Below are 20218 nucleotides of genomic sequence, written 5' to 3'. Positions count from 1 at the left end.
TGGGCCCTAAAACTGTTCATAGTATTCCAGCTGTGGTTCAACTAATACCTTGTATAGTTTTAGCAAGACCTCCCTACTTTTATATTCCATCCCCTTTGAAATGAAGGCCAACAACATTACATTTGCCTTCCTATTACCCAATGAACTTGGATGCTGGCTTTATGTGCTTCATGGACAAAGACTCCCAAATCCATCTGTTCTGTAGCTTTCTACAGTCTTTCTAGTTCACCTAATGTAAAAAAAGAGTCTCTGATCATTGGCTGATTCGGCCAATTGCAGCAAAATGGGAGTAATATAACCTTCAGAAACTAAGCAGAACTTCAACCCCAATTGTTTCAGATACATTCTTACAGTTTCTGCTGTTTATTCACATTCATTGAGGTGTTTTCCAATAAATGTGAATTTTATCAATATTGTTAATGACTCCTTTCCAAGTCCCCCTTATCCTTTGGAAAGATCCTGTAGCCTTCTGATATATTGCCAAATAACCAAGTCAGATAAGACTGGAAAAGTTGGCCTCTGACTCTGGCCTCTGCTGTATTCTGAACTCACCCTGCTACATGCTGCCTGGAAGATGTAAAGGGAGGGGGTAATCCATTAGTAATGGATATACATATCGGCAAAACGATACAATTTTCGGATGACCTCAGACCAGAGGGGGTCGGAGGGAGTGGGTGGTAGGGTCTGGAACACAAAAGGTGCTTTCCCTGCCTTCAGCCTTATGTACACAACTCAAGCAAAACACAAAAGAGAATAAAATAGTTCTCTCGCAGGCACAGTTTGAGAAAAAAACAGGCAAGGGTTGATCATAATCACATGGGTTGGCATATCTGAGTGTGTCTTGTCAGAGGAAGTTGGATTTGGCGGCTGTGCGGCGGCGGTATTAATATTTGATGAGATCTTGAGGGGAGGAATTTGTATGCAAATACAATACATGTTAATCCAGGCGACAGCTCGGGCAGTTCTCTCTCTCTCTCTCTCTCTCGTATGTGTGTGTGGGGATTTCTGGATGGAGTTAAGATGGAGGACCAGGTCGTTATAAGGATGTAAATGATCGCTTCTTTTTATTTTCTGTGGGATTTTAAAAGAACATTCCACCCCCCCCCTCCTCCTGCCCGGACTTATGGAGGCTCTTAGAGCATTACAACATGCATAGGAAAGGCAATGGAGAGCTCCCTTTGCCGGATGGTTGGGAAGAGGCGAGAGACTACGACGGTAAAGTCTTTTATATTGATCACAACACCAAGCAGACCAGCTGGATCGACCCCCGCGACAGGTAGGAGAGCAGTTTGTAACTTGGAGGAGCTGGGGGGGGGGGGGGGGGGGGGGGATTGTGTGGGAGGAGGGGTTGGTAACATCAGCGAGGCATTGCCTCAACTCCGGCCAGAGCAGCCTGAGTTCAGGACAAGGGGAGCTTCCCAGAAACCCAGCCGAACCCAGTCTCATCCCCAATAGTCCCCCCACTCCCTGAATGCTCCCACCAACTTTAATACACTGGGGAGCACACGCGAAATACCAGAATGTTTTAACCCCCGCAGTGCAGATTTCACTGGAATGCTTTGCATTTTTTTTATTGTTGGGGTTTGGGGGTGGGGAGTGGAAGAGTTCCTTGTTCAGATGCAGATTTGTTTCCCCCCCTCCCTCCCTCCCCACCTCACCCTCATCCCGCCCTCCCCACCTCACCCTCATCCCGGTGAAGTGTTTGTCTAGGTATCCTGTTGAGGTGGATAGTGGTGACTTGGATCGCCGCTTTATGTGCAGCGATGTGAAGGGGAAGTTTGCAGGAAGCTTTCACAACTTTTCTTCATTTGAGATAAAGTTTCCAAAGGCATTCGAGACTCTCGGGAGCGTGAGGATGTTCTGTTCAGGGGTTTTTGTTGTTGTTGTTGTAGATGGCCGGGGAGGTTTGTGGTGTTTCACAGGTCAGTCAAATCCCAGTGAAAACCGACACAAATAGTGCGTGGTCCTTTTTTGAAGGGGAGGGGGGATGTATCGGGAAGGGACATTTGTAAAGTACATTATCATTTAGATGGCTCTGAGGTGTAACGGATCATTACTTCCCGCTTTACTGCCGATTGGGAGCTGTTCTCTCCTTCTTCACTGGTTTTTGAGTCACTGTAAAACAAAAAAAGATAAGCCTCCATTCAGGAAGGCCACATTGTCCTTTTCCTCATTCTTTCTTCCTTCCAACAAACCCTCCCCTCTTCCATCACTATCATATTCCCCCCCCCCGCCCCCGTCCTTCGGAATCCTTCCATCACCCTTCTTCCCCCTCCAGTTTCCTCACCCACCTGCCTCCTCCTCCTCTACCCCTACTCCATTTCATTCTCTCCAGCCATCATGCTCCTCTTTCCCTTCTCTGCCTACCTCAACAGGGGCATTGCTATCTGCCTCCCCACCCACCTCACCTGAACCCTCATCTCTCTCTCTCTCTCTCTCTACTCCCCCCTCCTTCTTCAGTCCACTTACTCTCCCTCGCTCATCATATCGTCCCTCCCGTCCTGCATTGCCCCATCCCTCCTCCTACCTCAGTTTCTCCGTTTATCTCTCTCTGCCTTCCACTCTACTTTATTCCCTTCGCTTTCCACTTTACCCCTCCCTCTCCTGTCTCTCCTCAGCCCCTTCACCATCCCTCCTGCTTCCTTTTGTCTCTGTTCTGTCCCACTGTCTCCCCTCTTCCCTGCCCCTTCCACTCCTCATTCCCTCTCTCCACCCTTATCTCCCTCCTCTTCAGCCTTCCCCAAACCCTTCTCTCCCCCTCCACCTCTCCTTAGCCTGTCCTCTCCATCCTTCCCCCACCCCCACACTCCTCTGCACCTCCTCCATTCTTCCCCACATGCTTCTCTTTCCCCCAGTCTCCCAACCTTCCAACATCCCTCCACCCCGCCACTCCATCCTGCCCCCCCCTACCCCCTCTTCTCCCCTCCGCCACCCCTCTTGTCCATCCTTCCCCACAAGGGGAAGCTGCTTTCTTGGCCTCTGGACCTGGCCATTCTGCATTGCTGGACTGGCCAAGGGGCAGGAGGCTGGAGCCACTGGGCAAGAAAGATGTTGTGGCAGAGAGGAATGGAGTTGATGGAGTTGTCTCGCTGGAACTTGAGCCAAGAGTGAGAGGTTAATGTCACTGAGCTGCCAGACCTGCTCCCCCTGAGTGTGATGGGACGAGATTCCCAACATTAGCAAAGTTTAATTTACAAAACCATCCTCTCAAAAAGTTGATGCAAATAGAGATGAAAATCTGTGGTAAATAATTGGATTTAGATTTTAATTCCCCAGAATTTGAGTTGAATGAAATGGATTAGTAGACGCTTTGTTTGCTAATTTCTGTCCAGGATTGATACTGTTATTTATTACTGGGATGATGGGAGTTTCTTTTAATTTACCGGTCTGAGTACTTGGGTCTTGGTGAGTGCTGCTGGTGTGATATAAATTGTTGCTTTTGAGACTCTCACTGGAATGTTGCATTTGGCATCTCCTGAAGATCTCCTTAAAAGGGCACTTGTGGCACAGTAATAATGTCCCTACCTTTGAGCTGGAGCCCTGGGTTCAAGTCACACCTGTTCCAGAGATGTGTAAGAACATCACTGAGCAAATTGATTAAAAAATAGTATTTTTTTTAAAATGGCCCTGTCGACAGGCAGCCACTTCCTACTCCCACAGTGCCACTTTGTACTTTGAAACTTTCAAAGGCTGTACATTGCTGTTAGACAATGCAACACTCCTGGGTATCCCCACTGCCATCAGTGCTTGATGCAAACACAACAGTGTGGTATTTGAAGGTTGGCGGATGGGGGACTTGAGATTTCCTTTTTTGTTATTGCTGAAGGCAAATGGCCCATTTCATGGTCAGAGAGAGAAAGTCAATGGGGTCAGCTCTTTTGCTTCTGCTAAAGAAAGTTTTGGTATCCATGCCCCAGTTCCAGAGACATGAGCACACCATCAACAGTACAATACCAGAAAAGTGACACATTGTTGGGGCTACCACCCTTGGCATGGACCATCCATGGGGCTGTTTTGCAGAGTAAGGAGAGTCACCTTGGTGTCCAGGTCAATACCTGCCAAAATGACTAAACATGCTTAAGTGACTTAACATAGTAAATGGTGAGAGGATGTTGCAAAGTCTAGGACCAGAGGGTGTTGTCTCAGAATAAAGATGTGCCACTTTAAGACTGAGATGTGGAGGAATTCTGTCTTTCAGATGGTTATGTGTCTTTGGAACTCCTTACCACAGTGAGCTCTCAGGGGCAAAGTCCTTGTGTATATGTGTGGCTGAGATAGATTCTTGATCAGCAGGGTTACAGGGAAAAGGCAAGGAAGTGGATGTGAGGAATGTCAGATTAGACATGATCCTATTAAATAGCGGAGCAGGCTGGAGGGGCCAAATGGCCTACTCCTGTTCCTGTTCCTTATGGCCTTATGATTATTATTGTGTTGGTGTGGGATCTTGTTATGCCCATGTTGGCTGCCACCTTTCCTGCATTGCAACAGTGATGGCACTTCATGAGGACTTTGGTGATTGTCAGTGACCTTGGGAGATCTTGAAACTGTGATGTATATTGTGTAAATGGAAGACAAACAAAAAGTGCTGGAGAAGCTCAGCAGGTATGGCAGTAACTGTGGAGAGACAAGAATTATGTTGCATTCAAAATGTTAATTCTGTTTAAAAATAAAGAACAAGACAGCACAGGAACAGGCCCTTTGGCCCTCCAAGCCTACACTGTCACACTTTGCCCTTCCATACTAAAATAGTCTGCACTTATAGGATCCGTATCCCTCTATTCCTTTCCTGTTCATGTATTCGTCCAGGTGCTTCTTGAGTGCTGCTGTTGTGTCTGCTTCCACCACCTCCGGCAATGTGTTCCAGGAACTCACTAGCCTTTATGCCTTGCACATCTCTTTTAAACCACCCCCTTGAACTTGCCGTAGTAATATGACCCCTCCACCCTGGGAAAAGCCTCATATATTCCACTCTATCTGTGCCATTCACAATTTTATAAACTTCTATCAGGTCACCCCTCAATCTCCTGCGTTCTTGTGAAAACAAACACAGTCTATCCAATCTTTCTTCATAGCTAAAATCCTCCATATTAGGCAACATCCTGGTAAGTCTTTTCTGTACTCTCTCCATAGCATCCACATCCTTCTGGTTATGTGGTGACCAGAACACAATATTGCATGTGTGGCCTAAAGCTGCAGCAGAACTTGACTATCCTTATACTCAGTGCCCCTTTGAAAGCCCTTTCAGTCTCCTCAGATGCTTCCTGACCTGTTGAGTTGCTCCAGCACTTTGTTTTTTTAGATTCAATTTCCAACATCCAAAGTACTTCAGTTTCATTTTCTCTCAGGGCTTCGTCTGATGTGTTCTCAAGACAGATTTCTCTGGTCACCAAGTTTTAAATTACAGAATTTCTGTAGGTTTTTGAGCTGATTGTACTGTCTCCATTTTACTACCTTTTTGCAAAGGTCATCTGACAGATTGATTTATTGAGCTCTCGTTGCTTAACTTTGGGATAGATGCTGCTTACTGGGATTCACTTTGTCTGTGAAAATTGTTTTCAATCTTATTTGTGATTTTGTGCTGATGGGTCAGTGAGTAAATGTGGTATAAATTGTGGAGCTGAGCCATATAATGTTAGAATGAGGCATCTATTTCAGTGCTGGGGGAGGGCTAATTTAACCTTTAAAAGGCAGTGAAAAAATCTCAAAAACCATTACAAATTGTACTGGTAAAGTTCCGTTGCTGCATTTTATACTGGTTTAAAGAGAACTTTCTGCAGCTCACAGCAGAGACAACTCAAGGCACAGCCACCAGTGGTAGAGCAATGGAAGTCAGATATGCAAGAGGTCAGTATTGGATGATCTTTGGTGGTAATTGAGCCAGCAGGAATTATAGAGATAGGAAGAAATAAGGCCTAGAATAGTTTGAAAACAAGTTTAAAACGGAGGTGTTGCTGGACCAGAGGTCTAGGAGCACAGAGGATGATGGGTAACTGGGACCTCGGGTGAGGTAGGAAGAGCATGGAGAATGCAAAGTGGAGAGCTAGCCATGACAGCACTGGAATAAGGGTAAAAATACGTTTATTATTAATATTAATGATATTAATCCAGTGGTAATTAATGCATAAAAGAGGGTTCAGCACAAGTAAACTTAGCAAAACCATATTGATCAGCAACAGCATCAATTTATCCACAGGTGGCTGTGCCTTGAGTTGTCTATACTGTGAGCTGCAGAAAGTTCTCTTTAAATCTTTCCACCTCACTCCATCTCTTCCTTTACAATGCTCTGAAAAACTTGACACTTTGACCTGTCCTAATATCTCCTTATGATGTTTAATGTCCAGCTATACCTTCCTGTGAATATCCTTAGGATTGAGAGTGTGGTGCTGGAAAAGCACAGCAGGTCAGGCAGCACCCGAGGAGCAGGAGAATCAATGTTTCAAGATTAAGCCCTTCATCAGGAATGAAGGGCTTATGCCCGAAGCGTCATTTCTCCAGCTGCTCGCATGCTGCTTGACCTGCTGTGCTTTTCTAGCGCCACACTCTCGCCTCTGATCTTCAGCATCTGCAGTCCTCACTTTCTCCTAACACCTTTAGGAGGTTTTACTTTGTTAAAACACGATATAAACACAGTTGTTGTTGCTTTTGTCAGTGGGCTAAGAATACCAGATTTCAGCCCTCTCTGCAAAATGGGAAAGCCAAAAGAAGCTTTTTCCTGCTTCCATCTCTCCCAGTGATCGCTGAATAGTGTTCATCTCAACATAGTGGAAGTATATTATATCTTACAGTTCTGAAATTGAATTGAGGCTCTTTTCACCTTGACCGCAATGGTGCTGTCTAGAGGGGTACATAAAAATGTTTTTGTTTTGTGGGTTGTGGGATTCTTATCCAGCTGTTAACACGTATTAAAGTAGCAGACACAATACAGAGACATTGCACCTGTTATGCATTGGCTATGAAAGAAAGTCAGGCTTCAGGTAATAGTCTGTTCAGCGCAGTCACAATGAAGAAGATGGATTTGGCACAGTACCAATGGTGGTGCTCTGATACACATTTGTTTTCATGGTATTGTGGTTTATTATTTTGTAAGATAATTGTGAAAAGAACCCATGAGGATGAAAAACATCTTACAAAGTGAGTTGTTATGATTTAGAATGCACTGCCTGAAAAAAGTTTGGAAGCAAATTCAGTTGTAACTTTCAAAAGAGGATTGAATATATATGTGATAAAGAAAAATGTCCAGGGCTACAGGAGTCAGAGGAACTGGGTTTTATTAGCCCTTTCAAAGAACCAGTACAGATATAAATGACTGAATGGCCTGCTTTATGCCCATGAAAGGAACATTTGTTATGTAGCACCTGTTATGAACCACAGGCCTCCTAAAGCTACTTGCACTCAGAGAAATACTCTTAAACTGTAGTTGCTGTTGTAGGAAACAAGCTAATCAATTTGTCCCCAGTGTGGTCCTACAAACAGCAATGACCAGATCATTTGTTTTCTGTGAAGTTGATTGAAGGCTAAATATTGGTCAAGGCATTGACAATAACACCTCACTGTTATTTGAGATGCTCTGATATTGTACGTTTATGTCAGCCACGATGACACACAAACCATAACTTTTAAAAGACAGCACTCCCTCAATATTTCACTGGAATAATAGCCTGGACATTTTGCAATCAAGTCCTGGAATGAGACTTGAAGCTATAACCTTTGAGAATTTAATGTTGCTACCTACAGAGCCACAGCGTTGTTATTTTGTTAAGGAAATTAAAAATGTCCAGAGCACAAAATTCTTTGTAGAAACATTTCTGTGGCTGAAATTCGCTCTCATACTGATGCAGTCATATCTGTTCGATCAATGAGTTGACTGGTGTAGGCACTAATTTATTTACAGAGAAGGTGAATAAGTAAACCAACTTCTGCTTTCATACATAAACTTGCATAATCTTTTGCTATTGTTGTAGTCTGTGACTAAATCTTTGTTTATTTTGTGAAAACCAGTCGAATGAACAATTATTCATTCATTTTAAAACAAACAACTACAATAGACGTTTACTTAATTTCAGTTTTACTTGAAATTAAAAGTGTAAATAATGTACTTTTACTCTGCTGTGTTCAGATTTTAATTTAATGCGATTATTTATTATTTTGGTTACAGATCATCATTGTTTTGCTTGTAACTTTTAAAACAGTTAAAGGAAAATCATGTTGTTCCCCATCATTTTTAGTTTAAGTGCAATCTCAATGTTAGATGGCTATTGCTAGGAAACTGATATGAAGCTTGCCATGTAAACAGGCTTGTTTTGTAACTGGCAGCAGTTGAGCGACACACCTCCATGTTCCAGTGGTTCCAAATACTTGGAGCTGTGTGAATGAGATTGCATCCCGTCACTGATTTTCTCATTCAGTATTTCTTTTGGTCACCATGGCAATGCTAATGGGTAATAGAAGCACGCAGAGACTTTTTCTTTCATTGTGACTTTTTCTGTGTGGACTTGCACATGGCTTTATATTAAATATGGGATTTCAGGTCAGGGGTGCTCAGATGGAGACTGTAGATTTCAGTGTGCTGCTGTGTCCTGTTCAAGTTATCGAGTGGGCAGGCTTGAGAAAAATCCTTGGTGTTTTAAGGAGATTAGACTGCAACTTGTGGGTCCAGTGTGGATCTCTGATACATTCAGTAAACAAGAAAGCAGCAGCTTATTTCTGGTTGATAGTCGATGGTGGGAGAGTCATGTCATTTCAAAGACCATATGTACAGAGCAAAACCAATCTTAGATTGTTTTTAAATTGATGGTTATTCAATTTTGATTCTGAGAGACTGAAAAATTAGATTTGCTACTGATAAATATGTAACGATATCATCCGAATTATGTTGGTGTCACTGGAAATATATTCAAATTCAAGAAATCCTGAATTTGAGAACATTGTCCATATAATTGATATTGAATGCAAAGACCTTTTCCTTGTGTTCTGGTACAGAATTAATGCCATTGTGTATGTTGCCATGGGGTGGTTTTTCGGGAGAGTGGTATTTAAGTAGGACATTTCAACTCACTAGTGTCACTTTTCCCATTCTAGTTTGTTGTGTTTTACCATGCCTGTTACAGATCCAATGGAGGCTCAGTAGGGATGAAACTCTGTTGGAAAACTCTGAAGCCTAGTATGAATTGGGAGCTGAAGCTTGTATTGGAGAAAGCAGTGAGGGCTCTGTTCATGTCCCATCAATTGCAAAATGCACGGGCAAATCTCGAGACTGAACCATGAGACAAATTCCAATCTGTTATTTTGCTCTGGAAATTTTGTGAGATTTGGGCCACTGCATTTCAAATGAAAATTTTAGGAGTCTAATTACAAATAGAGTTATTTGCAAGTCGGACTTTGTCTATAAAGACTATCGCCATGTTTTTGGCTGACCATGCACACTCCTTTCATAATGAAAACCATGTTGTGTATGAAAGGTGTTCCATTTTAAACTCCATTCAGTCTGAAAGCATTCCTAATTCAAAAAATTCCACACACTCTTGTTTCTAAGCAGCTATTTACTTATAAGCTTTTTAATAGAGTCTCCCGATTACTTAAACAACAGAATTACTTCAGATCATTAAGAGAGTTGTTTGCATTCCTGATGCAGTACCAGGCAGATAAGCCTCGAGTTTAGTTCATAGGCAGGTTTACTTAAAGGAACATTGCATTGCACTGAGAATTACTACAATTAGAATTGTATTGAAATTGCAATGTATTGTTAAACAAAGTCCATGTGCGAGCCTTTTTTAATAGAAAAAATATGTGTTTTCTAGGACAGTGGACAAATAATGGACACCAAGCAGGAGGGTGAGAGGACAAAAGATTGTTTGGAGGGTCAAAAACAAAGGCATAAGGAAGATTCTGCAGGAACCTATGAATGGCAGGAAGGAAAGGTCCAGGACTGAGAAGAGGAGAACAGTTTGAGAGTGCAGGGCCATGGTGACCAAAAGAGCAGTCAACACCACTGCAGAAAATGAGGAAGCTACATGACAGAAGCAGAGGCTTTCTGAACGAACTTGGTCAACCGAAGTTATAAAGGAATTTAAAGGTTGATTCGTACACATTAGAAGTTAGTTAACGGGGTTAAGGCAGATGATCATGAGAAGGATGGAAGCGAATTGGACAATAACAGAGAGAGGGGAGGCGAGCTACAGTGATTTTTTTAATGAATTGTAGTTCATGTATGCTGACAACAAAACTATGTAAGAATTCAAATTTTGTGTAGTAAATGCTTGAATTAGGGAATTTCCAACATTGTCTGAGAGTGAAGGGCAAGAGGATGTTTCAGAGGTGAAAGAATATGGTCCCAGAGATACATTGATGTGGGAAAGTAATTGAAAATAGAATTGAGCGGTACCCTAAACATCCTTATTCTTCAGCCTGACATGCTCCTGGAGGCACTGTGTGAGACAAAGGGGGCTTTGACTATATCAAAATGTGGTCACATAAACTTAATTAGCATCCAGGTTTTAATTCCATGCAAAAAGTTGGTGACAGTTACAAAAGCCTTTGAATCAGTTGAAGGGGTTATCTGGGAGAGTTGAATTTATTTTATTTATTCTTGGAATATGGATATTGCTGGCTGGGCAAATATCTATTGCTCATCCCAAGTTGCTCTTGAGAAGATGGTAGTGAGCTCCCTCTTGAATTGCTGTAGTCCATGTGCATTAGGTAGACACAGAGTGCCGTTAGGGAGGGAATCCCAGGAGTTTGACCCAATGTCACCAAAGGAATGGTGATATATTTCCAAGTCAGGATGGTGAATGGCTTCGTGGGGAACCTGAAGGTAGTGAAGTCCCACATATGTGCGGCCCTTGTTCTTCTAGATGATCATGAGTTTGGAAGGTGCTTTCGAAGGGACTTTGGTGAACCTTTACAGTGCAACTTGTAGATAGTACATTCTGCTGCTACCCTGTGTTGCTGGTGGAGGGAGTGAATGTGGTGCCAGTCAAGCAAGCTGCTTTGTCTTGGATTGTGTCCAGCATCTTGAGTGTTGTTGGGGCTGCACTCATCCAGGAAAGTGGACAATATTTCATCTCACCTGAAAATGTGTTGCTGGAAAAGCGCAGCAGGTCAGGCAGCATCCAAGGAGCAGGGGAATCGATGTTTCAGGCATGAGCCCTTCTTCAGGAATTAGGGCTGAAGAAGGGCTCATGCCCGAAACTTCGATTCTCCTGCTCCTTGGATGCTGCCTGACCTGCTGCGCTTTTCCAGCAACATATTTTCTGCTCTGATCTCCAGCATCTGCAGTCCTCATTTTCTCCTAGAATATTTCATCTCACGCCTGACTTTGCTTTGTAGATGGTGGACAGGCTTTGGGGAGTCAGGAAGTGAGTTAACTGCTGCAGGATTCCTGGCAGCTGACCTGCTCGTGTATCTCTGTATTTATATCACCAATGTACTTTACTATGCAGTTCCGAGGCAGGGTCACTCAACCTGAAACATTGACTCTTATTTCTTTCCTGTGCTGAGTTTTCCAGCAATTTCTGTGTTTGTCTCTACTTCATTGTACAATAAGCTCCCCATCGCCCAGCTTGGAAAGGGAATAGGGGTGTTGGTTATACAAATCTGCTTGTTTCTCAGAAATATGGATGAACGTATGCACATCCAAACTTGGCGTAACAAGTTCAAATAGATGTGTTTGGAAAGATGTAACATTTCGTTGAAATTTCTTGCTACATACAGGTGAATTTTGAATGCATCATAACCAGATAATGGTGAGTTTCCTGTACTTTAATTAAATTCAAATCATTTGAACACGTGGATTTTGAATCCCTGTTTCTACATTATATAAAGTACCAAGTTCTGTAATAATTGTACTAATAAGAGTTTTGGTCTATTGTTTATGAAGAGGTATAATTGTATTGGAGGAGTGGTTAGCACTGCTACCTCAAAGCGCCAGAAAGCCTGGTTCGATTTAAGTCTTGGGTGACTGTCTGTGTGGAGTTTGCACATTCTCCCTGTGTCTGCGTGGCTTTCCTTCAGGTCCTCTGGTTTCCTCCCACAGTCCAAGCATGTGCAGATTAGGTAGATTGACTATGCTTAAAAAAATGTCTTGTGGTGTCTAGGTTTGTGTAGGCTAGGTGGGTTAGTCATGGTTAATGTGAGGTAATGGGGGTCTGGTGAGATGCTCTTCAGAGGATTGGTGCAGATTTGATGGGTCGATTGGCCTTTTTCCGTACTGTAGGGATTCTCTGATTCTATGAGTTTCGGATAAACTTCATAAGATTGATTTGTTGTTGAAGGGTTTGATTATGATAAAAAGTTGAACACTATGGAATTGAGAACAATGAGTGGGAAACTTAGTGAAGTGTAAGATCCTGAGTGGGCGATACAGGGTAGATGCTGAAAGAGGGTTTCCCTTCACGGAGGAATCTTGACCTCAGGGATGGAATGGAAGGCAGGAGTGGACAGTTCAGTTTCAGAATTTCAGATGGTGATGAAGAGGAATTTTATCTCTCCAAGAGTCATGAACCTTTGGAATTGTTTATTTCAGGGATCTTTAGAAAGTAGTCTATGAATATATTCTCAGCTGAGAGAGACTGATTCTTGTACCATAAGATGTCATTGGTCATGGGGAGCTGGTAGAAATAGAGTTGAGGTAATGAGTAGATCAGCCAGGATCTTTTGACAAAACCACACAAATTAGGAGCAGAAATAGACTGCTTATTCCCCTTGATCGTGTTCTGCCATTCAATAATGTTATGGCTGATCTGATTACTCCACATTCTCTCCTGTATCATTGAGAACCTTTTAATCCTTTCCATCAGCAAATATCCAAATTATTAAATGGTAAGGCAGGGTTGGGAAGATATTTAGCTACTCCAGTTCTTATTTCTTTTGTTCTTAACATTAAGAGGTAGCTTGCAGATTATAGCAGTGAAGAGAAAAAGAATGGTGATGTTGAGACATGGCTGAAGGCACTGGATACAGCAAAGACTTTGGACACTAGCAATAATGCTGAAGAACCCATACAAGAGCTCCAGATCTTGCCAATAGCTACCTCCAGGCCACACACAATCTTGGCTTGGAACTATACAGCCATTCCTTTACAGTCATTGGGTCAAATTCCGAGAAAGGTCCTTGTTAGTAACTTTTTAACAACACTGAACTTCCAGAGGAAATGGTGGATGTAGGTACAGTTACAACATTTAAAAGACATTTACATAAGTACATAAATAAGAAACATGTGGAGAGATATGGGCCAAGCAAAGATAGGTGGGACTAGTTTAGTTTGAGATTATGGTCAGCATGGACTAGTTGAACTGTTTCTGTGCTGTGTGACTCTATTACTCTATGGAGTTTTCCCCAAGCCTCATGGACTGCAGCAGTTCAAGAAGGCAGCTCACTGCCAACTTCTCTAGGGCAGTTAGGGATGGGCAATAAATGTTACCCTAATCAGAAATGGAATTTCATGTACATCAAAAAGGAAATTATTTAGGCGTAGCATAGGAGAGGTGGTGACATAGAAGTATTGTTGCTAAGCTAGAGATCCAGGCAATATTTTGGGAACCTGGGTTCAAACCCCACCATAGTAGGTGGTGAAATTTGAATTTACTGAAAATCTGATCAAGAATCCATTGTCAATTTTAGTACAGTGGCTCAGTGGTTAGCACTGCTGCCTCATAGCACCAGGGACCTGGGTTCAATTCCAGCCTCAGGTGTTTATCTGTGTGGAGTTTCCACATTCTCCCCTTGTCTGTGTGGGTTTCCTTCCTCAGACCAAAGATGTGTGTGTTAGATGGATTGATCATGTTAAATTGCCCATAATGTCCAGGGATGTGCAGGCGAGGTGGATTAGACATGGTCAATGTGCTGTTATGGAGATGGGACATGGTTGGATACTGTTTGGCGGGATGGTGCAGACTCAATGGGCTGAATGGCCTCCAACTGCATTATAGGAATTCTATGACTGCAGGCATGGGGGAGAAGTTAATGGGAGCAATATAGTGCTATACTGCCTGACGAGATACCTGTCAGTGAAACTGAGAGAGCAGTGCTGCTGGACATGGATTGTATAGGTGAGGTGCTGGAGGAGGATGACATGGTTGACCATGTTGAAGGCGGTGGCAAGCTCAAGAAAGATGAGAAGGAAGCCAAGAACTCCGCATGAATTCACCATGGTAACAAACATAGCATGAATACACAACAATCACAAACGCAGCATGAATGTTTGTGAAGCTGCAATACCAAACCCTTTCCCTCCTAGGGATTTTTCAGCTCAAGGATCAGCTTAATTGGTACTCTTACTCATGAGTCAAATGTTTGTTCATTTGAAGCCTCACAAGAAGACCCATGGTTCATATGGTAATTCACTGCATTATCAAAAGATCCAGGTTTTCAGTTGAATTCTCAATATACTACTCAAGCAGGGTTCCCTGATAACATTCGTCCCTTAACTATCTCCGCCAAAAGCTAATTAGCTCATCATGAATTAATTATCAGATTGTCGGCCCTAGTTGTGTAGAAATTAGCTGCTATGACACCTATTTATCAACAGTAGGTACTCAACAAAAGGAATAGATTTAGCTCAGCAGTGCTTTGGAATTTCAAGCAACAGTGATTAGCAACTATATAGACAAATGCTCAATTTCCAATATGGCTCATTTTTTGATGATTATAACCATTAACCCCAAAAATCCAAAGTATATTATTTTTGAAGATTTTTACAATTTCTACAAATACTAATTACTGTTGTAGATATGTTTATGAATAAATATTTAATATTGCAATACATAACTACCAGAGGGCTCTTGTGGTGTAGTGGTTGGGTTGTTACCCCTTAATAGGAAAATCTGGGATTAAGTCCAACTTGCCATGGTATAACAGGTTGATTGATTGAAAAATGATTTTTTTTACATAGATACCAGAGTGCATGAAATCCAGATGTACTTCAAAGAGAAACAGAACTTAATGCAACTTTGTCTTGCTGCTAGAGTTGGGGAAAAAAAGAAAATTAAAAGCAATGCAGTAGTTAGGAACTGCTTGTTGCGGGAATCCAATGTTGACCAATATTATTTCACCAAGCAGCACATTAATTTAAGAAATAAACAGTTGCTGCGATGGAAAGTCAGAGTCTGGATGGATTAGATCAAATGGGCAATAGGCCTGTTGTCTTCATCAAAATCGGTGCTCAGATTACATGAGGTTTGATTAAGAAAATAAGGATACATTAATAATTGTTTGCAGTACAGAACTTGAGTAAAGCTAAAATAAAGACACATTTTTCCATTTGTTAATTCACAAGAATACCAATTCAAGGGGAAGAACAACATTTATTCTTCAAGAGATAAGGGTACTGATTGGTTAGGAGAGGCACTGCTATGAGACGGCACCCAATAATGTTGATTGACAATTAACTGCCAGACTTAATTTAAATTTTAAACCAAGAAGGTTGACACTGATTAGTCAGATCATTGCCATGAGAAATTAATCAGCAAATGGCTGTAACGTGTTTAGTTGCATTGAAACTTAGTTGGACAGTCTGCGTACAATGTTTCACTCACACAGGGAGAGATTTCTTCATATTTGCGAAGATTATACAGGACTTTAATCTCAATAGCCCATGCAGCATCCATGCACGTACCAGAAAATGCTGGCTTATTCGCCATTATAACATTGGAGGAAGCTGTAGACAACTGTTTTGCAGCCCATGGTGATCTTGACCTGGCAGCTTTATGTAAATCAATTTTCATGGAATGTATGAACTCAGTAACTCATGCACTTGAGTTCGGTTTCAACGTTGCCCTGTAGACCTAAATAGTAATTGCCATTGATTTTCCAATCGGTCTAGCACTTGCAAATATCTTGTTGGAATCCATAAGAAACATGCCTTCAACAGATTGACAGTTAACCTGCTACCATTTGCATTCTTTTATTGTGTCGATGTTAGATTTTCCATGTTTGATTCCACAGCTGCATGTAAGAATACCCTTACATGTCTTACCTGGCTCCATCCTGCACTCAAATGCATCTTTGGAATGTGACCTTGCCTCAGTTTCCAGTGTTCTTTACTACTGTCTACCACAAACCTGCCTTCACTGCTGTTTAAGCAGGTTGGGATTCCTAAAGTTCAACATACTATAAAAATGGCCTTATCAGGAACCAGGTAAATAGGCCCTGAGCCATTTGCTCCCCAACTCCCCCTTGCACTCTTGCTGCTGAAACAGTTGACAACAAAACCTCTATTCAGTAGCAGCATAAGTGGTGTTCATCATGAACACGCTGCTGCCATCCAGCTAATAAGATGTTCTGCCTGTCACCCAAGGGAGTAATGTAGTAAATGAATTTAAGTGCCAGTATGATTCCAGGTATGTGAATCATACAAAGACAGTGCCAAAGACGAATGGATCAAATCAAACAGTATGACCCTTCGGCCGTTAACAACAAGCAAAGTACTTATACCCAATCAGCCCACACTTGCAAAGGATGTAATTGTGCAACTGGGCAACATTTGCTGGATAATCCTGAATGTGGGAGGAATTACACTGACAAACTTCAGGCTCACAGTGTAGCCTGCTTATTGTACAGGAAGCTACTTATATAAATACGTAGGGTAGTCTTCTTTGTTGGCAGAAAGAACAGGTATCCACAGTGTGCTTGTCTTGGCTCAACAAAATAGATGGCAACCATTCACTAATTTATTTCTCAGAACAATGCCCTGACCAAACAGAGGTATCTGGTCCAATTTAAAAGTTAGTCAAAGACCGGCAGTTAACTGTCAATGAGTACTGATGGGCACATTCTCATGTTAGTGCTTTTATCAATTGGAGTGCACTCGCCAGCCAATCAATACTGACATCTCCTGCAACATAAATGTTCATTTTCCCCTGGAATTGGTGTTCTTGAGAATTGTTCTGGTGAGTGTGGGATGAAAACCTTTGATACAATGTCTTTTTCTCAGTAATGCTCAAGGGACCATCATTTCTGTTTTTGGGTGAGACAGTAAATCAAGAATGTAAATAGATTTCTTGAAAATATATGAAAAGAAGTCAGATATGTATTTTTGTTCAGTGATTTGTTAAGATACGAAATTGTTAATGGGATGAACCTAAGTTCCAAGTTTGGGTGGGTTAATGTTTAGGTTTGGCCAAGTTGGTCATAATAATACCCTCCAATACTGTACAGCCATTGGTACCATACTCATACAGCAACATGATTGTGATCTGGAGTTTGCACAGACAGTGAGATGTGCTTAATTTTGACTGAGTCCTGACTTATAAATGTCTGATCTCAAAGGAATTGGAGTGATTATTGTCTCCTTTCCCATTCACTCAGCCACTAATATACCAACGAACTTGATGAATTCCGATATGCATAATGTTTAAGAAGAAGCTGGATAAATATTTAAAATATAATATTTTTAAAGGGTATACATGTTAGACAGGAGACGAGAACTAAGATAATCTTTCAGAGTCAAAAACGAGCAACAGCTTCAATGACAAGATAATGATCTTATGATCATGTAAAATTGTAGGTGATGAACTGTTGGATTTTGTCTGGTTTCGTGTGTGTGTGGCTGCCTGTTGTACAATTAGCCCATGCCTCATCTGGTTCACTGGCTATAGTTTGTAATAAATGCCTATTGACTTGTTTGTACTTTCGTTAATGAAGTGAAGCCCTTGTTAAACATTATGAGTGGCTGACTTCATTACCTCTTTTCAGACTTGCTACAGAATGTTTTAAGACAAACATTAGGTGAGTATTTGAAGGCACCTTGGCTAATCCATAGCTTTATGTTCTTCAGAGAATGCTAAGCAGCTGAGTAAAATGTGTTGACAAGAGAAACACTAACATAATAATTGGACAGTGTAATTTATGCAATGCAACTAGGGCTTGTACTAGCTTACAACCATTTCTGTGGTCATGTGCTTAGCTGTTATGGCTATAAAAAATTGTTATCTACACCCACATTTCTGCCAAAGCAACTTCAGTCCTTGAAATGAAAGGCTTGCCGGTCATTTAGTTGATCTGTATGGATCTGTGGACTTCAGAGTCACTTGGCTATAGATACAAAAGTGATATGATAACAGGGTCAATACGTACAGTGTGTATTCTGTTTGCCAGTTTTTATTACAGTGCACTTCCAGTTATCTGGCACAATGTATAGCTCAACTTCATTCCTATGATTCTCTGGGGTATGGGGTCTGTTTCCATGCTGTACATCTCTATGACTCTATGTCTCTATGTCTCTGGGTGCCTTGGGTGTACTGCAACATAAGTCTTGGGAGTCACAGTTGTTAGAACTCTTCTTTGAATCATAATGCTCATTAAGAAAGCCATTGTGTAAAATAAGGCAGTTAACATTTTCCACGGTAATGCTCTATGGTGACTCTGGTGATGTTGAGGACAGTTGTCCTGCTTTAAATCTGTAAGACTTGAAGAAACAAAAGTATTCAGTTGGTGTTTGATCTTGGTAGCAACAATAAAACTCCAGATGTGCTATCCTATATCACTGAGAGTTGGGAATACCTAAGTCCTTGGAAGAACTCTAGACCTAACCTGGATAGAATGTGCTGTTTTAGTTTCTTACTCACTGGGAGTATATTTAAGAGGGTGCAGAAGCAAGTGTCAATATGACACTTTTGAAAGTCATTGACCCTAAAATATTGGGCAGTGTGAAATGGAGGTGATGGGACTTGCCTGCTGGCTGGAGTGCTGTAGAAGGCTATTCATCCCGTCTTTATAGATTATATAATGTGCTAATCAACTACTTCACAACTACTTGCCTGGGATCAAAGGCTAAGGAGAAAGTGAGGACTGCAGATGCTGGAGATCAGAGCTGAAAAATGTGTTGCTGGAAAAGCGCAGCAGGTCAGGCAGCATCCAAGGAGCAGGAGAATCGACGTTTCGGGCATAAGCCCTTCTTCAGGAAATGCTGAAGAAGGGCTTATGCCCGAAACATCAATTCTCCTGCTCCTTGGATGCTGCCTGATCTGCTGCGCTTTTCCAGCAACACATTTTTCAGATCAAAGGCTAAGGGTCTTTTGGCCCTGAGAACTGCTAGCTGATCAGAAACTGGCAGCCCAATTGTACAAAATTCCTTTGATAATGCAGTGGCTACTGCTGGTAAAATCCCCATGTGAGTTCTAAGGTCACTGGCTCCCAGGACATGGATGAATGCTGACGGAAGTAGGCTGCAAGTAAGGGACAGGGAAGAGGATAGTTCTGCCCCTTCCCGATACTGGTTCCCTTGATCAGGTGTTGAGTTCCTTGGTTCAAGGGATCGCCCACTGCATTGAGAGCCCAGACGCAACTCTGCACAGGCTCACTGGTTTCACTGCCCATGTAGCAAGTCTCCCATCAGTGGAATGAGCTATGTGAGCACGAATTGGCTGTAGCCAGGACAGCAAGGAGACCTGAGGAACTTAATGTTGGAAGAGGTTACAGTCGGCAGAGATGATGATTTAACGAGTCCCATCCAAACCTGCTGACTTGAATTTCTCCATAAATCTGAAAGCTTAAACTTTCTCAGTTCTAAAGAACCTGCAGATTTCTAACCAAATGCTCCTTCATAAACTAATTTCGCTGAGGTACCCAATCCCTCAACTATCCTGAAAAACATCTTCAAGGAAATAAACAAAATTTACTTGTAATCCCAATCTTGGTGCCTTCTGAACTGAATTGAAAGCAACTTGCTCATTCTATGTTCATCTGCACTGAAAATAAGCCTTCCATCATAAATCCTTGTATAAACATGTTTTCATTGACATCACAGTGGCCTGCAGTCTCCTGCTTTTTCTGACAGATTTCTGGATTTAATCACTGTTCCAGAAGGACTCGCTGACCTTGATTCATTTTAAAGAATAACTAACACATCCTTCTATTGTGAAATCCAAATTACATCAATAGATATAAATTGTAAGCCTTTCATCACATAGGCTACACTTGCTTTCTATTCAAGTGCACATTTTTCTAATGACTTATCCTAATTGACAAGATATGCTGATTAAGAATTATTGATCAGCCCTCTCCTAATCTCTAGGCCAATGAAGGCTTAACAGGACAAGCTAGTCAATAAGAAATAATCAAAATTCAAACAATAGACCTGGCTTTGTAGCAGCAACAAATCGTGTCTGAAGGGGCTTCACTTGTTAGAAACAGAGTTTACTTCCATTGAAAGAATGGAGTTTATAGCACAGTCTAAAGGGCTGATTATTTAGTTGAGGATAGATTTCTTCATGCAGAGGGTTGT

At 41.8% G+C, this 20218-nt stretch overlaps 1 protein-coding gene across 2 annotated transcripts in view; it reads left to right on the top strand.

Annotated features, from left to right (window-relative positions):
- Positions 1-912: 912 nt before the first annotated feature.
- The window catches only part of LOC122557495 (protein WWC2-like), a 242696-nt gene continuing 223390 nt past the window's right edge, over positions 913-20218 (top strand). Inside the window, exon 1 of one of the 2 annotated variants that reach the window (XM_087973644.1) lies at positions 913-1276. In XM_087973644.1, the coding sequence (XP_087829770.1) occupies positions 1149-1276 (128 nt within the window). In that variant the 5' untranslated portion in view covers positions 913-1148. The remainder of the gene's footprint in view (positions 1277-20218) is intronic. The other variant, XM_043705245.2, reaches the window with a different exon arrangement.

Source organism: Chiloscyllium plagiosum, unplaced genomic scaffold, assembly GCF_037043375.1.
Source record: "Chiloscyllium plagiosum isolate Xiang-an unplaced genomic scaffold, Cpla_swu_hap1 HiC_scaffold_2, whole genome shotgun sequence".
NCBI lineage: Eukaryota > Metazoa > Chordata > Chondrichthyes > Orectolobiformes > Hemiscylliidae > Chiloscyllium > Chiloscyllium plagiosum.
The sequence above is the reverse complement of the archived record's forward strand: the minus strand, read 5'-3'. Positions and strand labels throughout refer to the sequence as shown.